At 39.2% G+C, this 7,377-nt stretch overlaps 2 protein-coding genes across 3 annotated transcripts; one reads left to right on the forward strand and one right to left on the reverse strand.

The window, feature by feature from the left end:
* The first annotated feature begins 8 nt into the window (after positions 1-8).
* LOC103948165 (UPF0051 protein ABCI8, chloroplastic) lies at positions 9-2,297 on the forward strand. The gene is made up of 2 exons (XM_009359166.3): positions 9-1,515; positions 1,831-2,297. Exons 1-2 carry the CDS (start codon positions 85-87, stop codon positions 2,047-2,049), a joined length of 1,650 nt encoding a protein of 549 aa, XP_009357441.2. The 5' UTR covers positions 9-84; the 3' UTR covers positions 2,050-2,297.
* On the reverse strand, positions 2,237-4,293 carry LOC103948164 (SWI/SNF complex subunit SWI3B). 2 transcript variants are annotated; one of them, XM_048591264.1, is made up of 3 exons: positions 3,489-4,293; positions 2,933-3,250; positions 2,237-2,899 (listed from the first exon to the last, which is right to left on the reverse strand). In XM_048591264.1, exons 1-3 carry the CDS (start codon positions 4,113-4,115, stop codon positions 2,354-2,356), a joined length of 1,491 nt encoding a protein of 496 aa, XP_048447221.1. In that variant the 5' UTR covers positions 4,116-4,293; the 3' UTR covers positions 2,237-2,353. The 2 variants fall into 2 exon arrangements, with proteins under 2 accessions (XP_048447221.1, XP_048447220.1); XM_048591263.1 differs by having other exon boundaries at positions 2,237-3,250; positions 3,489-4,187.
* Between the last annotated feature and the right edge of the window lie 3,084 nt (positions 4,294-7,377).

A 7,377-nucleotide genomic window follows, 5' to 3' on the forward strand; every position in this document is an offset into this window, starting at 1 on the left:
GCCACGAATTTGCCATAATCGTATTGCCCTTCTTGTCGTTACGTCTTCTCCAACTCTCTCTGAAGTTTCTGAGCCACAGCAACCATGGCGTCTCTGCTAGCCAACGGAATCTCCAGCTTCTCTCCCCAAGCCGCAACCGAACCGCCCAAGTTCCCGAAGGGGGTTCACCCAAAGCTCGATTCTTTGAAGCTTTCGGGTCAGAAAACCCCTGCTCCGAAAAGGGTCTTCCGGGTGCGAGCAGATGTCGGGTACGACCCAAAACCAATTGAATCCGATTCGGGCACCTCAGGTAAGCTTTCGATTGAGGAATTTCTTCGCAATCGCGAGTACGATAAGAAATTTGGGTTTAATATCGATATAGATTCGTTTTCGATTCCGAAGGGGCTTTCTAGGGAGACGATTAGGTTGATTTGGACGCTGAAAGGCGAGCCTGATTGGATGCTTGAATTTAGATTGAATGCTTTTGAGAAGTTTTTGACTATGAAGGAGCCCCAATGGTCTGATAATCGATACCCTGCCATTAATTTCCAAGATATGTGTTATTACTCTGCACCCAAGAAGAAACCCACTTTGAAGAACCTCGATGAGGCGGACCCGGAGCTTCTTAAGTACTTTGATAGGTTGGGAGTGCCGTTGAATGAGCAGAATCGATTGGCCAATGTTGCGGTGGACGCAGTTCTTGATAGTGTGTCGATAGCCACCACACATAGGAAGGCTTTGGAGGAAAAAGGTGTGATCTTTTGTTCGATATCGGAGGCTATTAGGGAGTACCCGGATTTAGTTAGGAAGCATTTGGGTAGAGTGGTGCCTACTGGGGATAATTATTATGCTGCCTTGAACTCTGCGGTGTTTAGTGATGGATCATTTTGTTACATACCAAAGGACACTAAATGCCCGATGCAGATTTCAACTTACTTTCGGATAAATGCATTGGAGACGGGGCAGTTTGAGAGGACTCTGATAGTGGCTGATGATAGGAGTTTTGTGGAGTATTTGGAGGGGTGTACTGCGCCATCATATGATACAAACCAGCTTCATGCTGCAGTGGTAGAGTTGTATTGTGGTGAGGGGGCGGAAATTAAGTACTCCACAGTGCAGAATTGGTATGCCGGGGATGAGCAAGGGAAGGGCGGGATTTATAATTTTGTTACCAAGCGAGGGCTTTGTGCTGGGGCTCGCTCGAAAATATCTTGGACCCAGGTGGAGACAGGGTCTGCAATTACTTGGAAATATCCGAGTGTTGTTTTGGAGGGCGATGATTCTGTGGGCGAGTTTTATTCAGTCGCTTTGACTAATAATTATCAGCAGGCAGACACAGGTACAAAGATGATACACAAGGGCAAAAATACAAGAAGTAGAATTATTTCAAAGGGCATATCAGCTGGGAATTCAAGGAACTGTTATCGGGGCCTCGTGCAGGTTCAATCCAAGGCAGAGAATGCTAAAAATTCCTCACAGTGTGATTCAATGCTTATTGGAGATACTGCGGCTGCCAACACCTACCCATACATCCAGGTAACTTGATTTGATTGGATTGCATATTACTTTGTGTTACTCTGCCCTTGATACTTAATATGATGCTTCCTTCGAATATGAATTGCGTAGTATCATAAACTGTCTTTATTGCATTAGGCGATCGATTTATTTTCAGTGCTTTCAGGACTTTCTGTATCTGGTGTGAATCTTGGTTTGGCTGTTTTTGCATTGATTTCCACTTCGATCCATTTCCAATACGTTGATTGGTTTTCGTCCATTTAGCGCCCGTATAATGTGGGACTATAATGGAGTGCTCGTTTATTCGTTAATGAGTTCCTCTCGTGTGTTTAACAGGTAAAGAATCCCACAGCTCGAATCGAACACGAAGCAAGTACCTCCAAAATTGGTGAAGACCAGCTATTCTACTTTCAACAAAGGGGAATCGAGTATGAGAAAGCCATGGCCGCTATGATATCTGGGTTTTGCCGGGATGTATTCAACGAGCTCCCTGACGAGTTTGGGTCTGAAGTGAACCAATTGATTGGCTTGAAGCTTGAAAATTCAGTGGGTTAGAAAACAGCACTGGTTTAGGTAAATAAGCTCAGTCGATGAAGGTTCGATCTTTTTGTCAAAACGGGTTAAAAATCCGAGCAGTTTGCAAAGACGTTTTAACTTGATAGCTCTGTTGTGAAATGGCTAGAATATGGACAGTATATGTACATAGATATTTGTTGTAAATGTGTATGCTCAGCTGTCAAAATACACAATGTAACGTAACGCATAACATTAGTAATGATTGTTATAAATTGAGTTTAAGGTTATCAAATGTGTCGAACTTGCATTGAGGCAACGATAAGCATACGCGAATGATGAAAAATCAATTCGCTTTTACATTCTTCTCCTCCGCCCGTTCTGTAGTTTTTGGAGCAGAACTTTTGTTAAACAAAAGCGTCATCTGATCGATGAAGAGCATGCTTTTCATTTGCTCCAGTTGTTCCCATTCTCTCTCCATCTGCAAATCCAACGCCTCGAAGCGAATAATCTTCTTTTGGATCTCTCTCAGCTGTACTTCTGTAATCCCCGATATTGATCTTCCCACATCCAGCCATTCCTTCTCAAGCTGTGAATTTGCATCTACAAAAGCAGCCCCCAGTGCATCCAGGTCACTTTTATTGTCTCCATTTAACTCAGCATCGGTTTCATGCTGTCTTGCACTCGAAGCCAGAGATGGAACACTCATTTTACTTGTTTCATAATCCGCCTCACACAGGGTTGTTACGGCAGCAGAAGCAGCAGCCTCTGCAACCTGTACGCCCGCCAGTGCTGACAGAAAGGCGGCCTGAGCCATAATTGGGTTGCTTGCATCCGCAAGAGGCGTGAGACGCATTCTTTTACTTAGTGTTGTACCATCACCATCACCATCACCCTCCAATCCAGATTCAGCATCAGCTGCGTCCAATCCAGATTCAGCATCAGCTGCGTCTTCCTTCATTCCACTAGTCTGCTTGTAATCCAGATCCTCAGTAAACTCCTCGCCAACAGGAATCTTGAGAAAATGAGCAACACATTCCTTCTCACTTCTCCCGACATGTTGCGCAACCTTCCTCCAATCGTCGCCATAATGCATAAGGGCTTCTAGAAGATGCAGAGTATCTTTATCAGCCCAGCCACTCCCCATCTCTTCATTGATTTCAACCCGCCTGAAATCGGAAGAACTTATGCCGATCTGATAGTTGCTGCGAACATAGCACCTTGCACACAGGGTCATGTCATTCTGTTCCCAACAACAAATTAAGAACATCAGTTGCAGCAAACCATAACACTTCATGGGATTGCAAAGCAAAATCGAAGCTAATCAATTCGAAGAACATCAAATGTTCCTTAAATTAGTCAAGTCGAACACGATCAAACGAAACCTATGAATGAATTTCAAATAGAGTGACAATTACATCAAGCTAATCAAATTCAATTCCAAATAAATCAATGGTAGCAAAAGAATGACAAGAACAGACCTTTTCGGAAACAAAGCAGGCAATGCTGCAAACAGACTTGCAGCCATTGCAAGTCCTCTTCTTTGGGCTCTCCTTGCTGGTCCCCGAAGACCCGTCCTTGGGACCGCCGGCGGGGGATTCAGCGCCGCCATTAGAGGACGCGGCGGCGGCCTTGCTGCTGTCCTTGTCCTCCCACCTGAGGGGCTTGTTGGGCGCGGAAGGAGTGTAATTGATCAAACCCCACGCCTCCAGGAAATCAAAAACCCTCCTAACGGAGCCGACGTCGCCGACGAGAGCCTTGCGGGCCTCCGTGAAGGTGAGCTTCCGAGAAGGGTTGACGGCCCTGGATTGGCTGACGATGGTGTTGCGATAGTACTTGTAGAGGCTAGGGCTTTTGGAAGGGGATCGAGAGTCGAAGAACTCGGGGAGGAATCGGACCTCGCAGTGGTGGATGTGGTCCGGCGAGAACCAGCGGGAATAGCTGGGGACGCGGATGACGTCGGCGTCAGAGGTGGGACGCGGTTGAGTTTGGCGTGGGGTGGCGGTGATCGGAGTCTCAGGATTGACGGGGATCGGAACAGGAGTGGGTGGGGGTTTGGATGGGGTGTCGGAGGAGGAGAGGTCGACGGCCGCTGATTTGGTAGCCATGGAATTTAGCGGATCTAAGGTTTAGAGGCCTTTTCTGTTTCTATTTTGCTTTTTTATTTTCTTTTAAATTTCAAGTGTGTTTTTTTTTTTTTTTTTTTTCATCAAACTTTTAAATTTTAAGTTGGTTATTTTCAAAATGGAGGACAAAGTTTTAATTTCATATCATATTTTAGATTATTGATTTTCTATCAATTTGTGTATTTTGGTCTGATTAATTGTGGAATAATTTATGAAAGTGGACTACATTTGCAATACATTGGCAAAATAAACTCATTAATTTAATGAATAATTTGAAATTCATAAAGATAAAAGATGTAAATTAGTACAACTTCAAAATATTAAAATGCAATGTTAGAAAATTAAAACTTCATAATTCATTTTGAGAATCACCACAAAAATTAAAAGTGTACAAAATATAATTAACTCTAAATTTTAAGTAATTTTGAAAGAAAAAAAAAAGGTTTTTATACTTACTTTTCGATGGAGATAGAAGAGTTCTAACTTTTTTTTATTAAAAAAAAAAATAGAAGATAGATTAAATTAAACCAATTGCTAGTAAGTAGGTTTTTCTAATGAATTTAAAATTTTGTTATTTGTACCCACAACATTAATCCACCTTCTTTAATTCTACCAAATACTTTAATGATATCTATTCTTTCAACTATATCTCTCGTTTGAATCCACAATTCTTTCTAAATTAGAATGCACAATATTTCTTTTGGTGAATTCTCCATGATCGTATTGTTCACATCATTCACCTTCAATTCCTTCTCATCCCTGGTCCGCTTTGAGTCCAACTTAGCCTCGTCGTTAGTACTTTGACACCAGGCCGACCTAATGTTTTCTTTATAATCATGGTGACTTCGGAAGTTTCTAGGTCCATGTCTTCGGTGGTTCCGACTATGGCTTGCGAGTTATTTCACATATATTTGAATCGTCCAAGATTATATTTTAATTTCCTCCAACATCATAATAATTCCAAATTATTGAAAATTGACAGATGTATAACTAAATTCTACAATTATGAAAAATAGTAATTACTATCTAAAATGGTATAATTTTCTTGTGTATAATTGTGTAGTTGGCTATCACGCCAATTGAAGTGAAACTCCAGCTAAAGCTAGAAGAAAAAAAAATTGTGCCCACAAGGTTTATACACTTCCGACGTGAAAAATGAGGAGGAGCGTTTTAGTAAACCTTGTCAATCGGCATCTCTCGGATCCAGATAGTCTGTGCCTTCCCTTCCTTTGAGGAGCTGGGACTGCAACTGGCCACCAACTCACCAAGGCATGGGAGGGCCTTGCCCTTGTGAGGAGTTGTGCTTTTACTTGAAACAAAGTTAGACCTTTAATATCTTATTAAAACACGATTAATTTAGAAATCATTTGATAACTTTTTAGTTTTTAGTTTTTTTTATTTATTTTTTAATTAAAAAATAAAACCTTGTTTGATAACTATCTTCAGTTTTCAAAAAAGTGCCAAATTTTGAAAACTCAAGGATGCTTTTCAGTTTTTGGTTTTTAGTAGAAGGTATCGACGAATTGTAGGTTAGATAAGTTGTTATGATATTGTATCTGTCTCTTTGCATCTAATTTTGAATTCTCTTCCTTGATTATTGAGTAGCCTAGAATATTACATTGTAAAAAATACATGAAAGTACCCAATTTTATTAATTATTTGGCAATTAGCAAAGAATGATCACTTTTTATATTTGGTTGTAGAATTATTAATCATGCAACATCCACATAACGATGACATAAAGACATTTGATCGTTTATACAACCAAATGTTAAAAAAATTGACCATTCTTGCAAATTCTTCTTAATTCTTTTCCAACACAAATTTAAACAACGACTATAATATGTTATTTAAACAAAAAAAAAAAAATTGTTGCAATAGCATTGTTTTACAATTGCAGCCAAATTTTTTTATATGAAATAATTGAATGCTTAGGTCACACGAAACTGATGATATTGATATATTTGACCTATTGTTTGGTGTTATCCATTTAAAGAATGAGAAGATGAATTGGGGAGGAGTGACATATGAAACTGAACCAAATAATTTGAACATGAATATTACGTTAAATGTCTGTGTGATGTCAATTACGAAATGCAAGCATGGTCTGATAATATACTCTCAATTAATCGACGAAAACGTCATTGACTTCTTGTCACATATGAATATATTTATAGCTTCGATTTTAAATATAAAAAAATAGACCAGTTAGTGATTTTATCACAACACAGTTTATTATTCTGGAGTCCGAGAAGACGCATATAGACATATCTATATATTTATATGATAGCTTCGATTTTTTAATAGATGATACTTTAAGTTATTTTAATTTATAAGGAGGGAGATTCGAACTTAAAAGTAAGGTGCCCCTTGATATACTCTTTTTTATGCATAGCTATTTTACTACTTATCAAGGGTGGAGATTTAATCTAAATTGCATAATAATCAATCGTAATAATTAGACACCAAACGTATTATTTCATAAATCAAGTCAAAACTTCTTGGGCCTATAAATATACGACTAATCGAAATACTACAAATCATCGACTTTAAAAATCATAAAACTAGCACTCTTGCATTTGTCAGGCTGAAGCCGGTGGAGGGTTGACTTGAATGGAATGCCACTGCGAAACCAACTTGAAAGCCAACATGTTTATCCCTCATGGCCCTTCTCACTCTGCTTTGACCCTCCAAAACTTTTTTCTGCATATTTTAATTGCAATTATTTTGTATTTTTCAAAGATCCTTGACGCCGGTGGAGGTTTTTGTCTGTTTTAAACATGGCAAGCTGCATGTTTCCCTCTTTCTTTCTTTGACTTGAGAGCTCTCACCTCCCTAAGGATCCCATGCCGGCCAGCCTGCATCACCCTTTCATTTCTTAATTTTAGCGGTGTACTTGCATGTTTGTAGAGCTGGTCTGCCATGAATATTTATACTGATGATTGAATTTTATATTCTGAACTAAGACAATATAATAGTTATTTTAATTAGATACCGTTACGAGACTGAACAAGAAACTTGTAATTTAATTGGACAAGAACATTATCGATAAGTAGTGATGACGACAAGGTCGGGTTAATGGGTTCAAATGACTTGAATCAATATGTTTTCTGTTTTCCTAATCCTCATCTAAATAAAATAATAATTGTAAACTTTTGATTAATTAGATATTACTTTTAACCATACTAAAGACTTGTACATTAATTAATTAAGAGCAGTTATCACGAGTTGACAACAATACATG

This window comes from the organism of the source record quoted next, unplaced genomic scaffold (assembly GCF_019419815.1).
Source record: "Pyrus x bretschneideri cultivar Hongxiangsu unplaced genomic scaffold, Pyrus_bretschneideri_v1 Contig33, whole genome shotgun sequence".
Classification (NCBI taxonomy): domain Eukaryota; kingdom Viridiplantae; phylum Streptophyta; class Magnoliopsida; order Rosales; family Rosaceae; genus Pyrus; species Pyrus x bretschneideri.

Bases quoted from the DNA above. Each gene is read 5' to 3' on its own strand.
- LOC103948165 (XM_009359166.3), top strand. From the start codon at position 85: ATGGCGTCTCTGCTAGCCAACGGAATCTCCAGCTTCTCTCCCCAAGCC. The intron at 1,516-1,830 runs GTAACTTGATTT...TGTGTTTAACAG, and splicing joins ACACCTACCCATACATCCAG to GTAAAGAATCCCACAGCTCG.
- LOC103948164 (XM_048591263.1), bottom strand. From the start codon at position 4,115: ATGGCTACCAAATCAGCGGCCGTCGACCTCTCCTCCTCCGACACCCCA. The intron at 3,251-3,488 runs GTCTGTTCTTGT...TGTTGGGAACAG, and splicing joins CCTGCTTTGTTTCCGAAAAG to AATGACATGACCCTGTGTGC.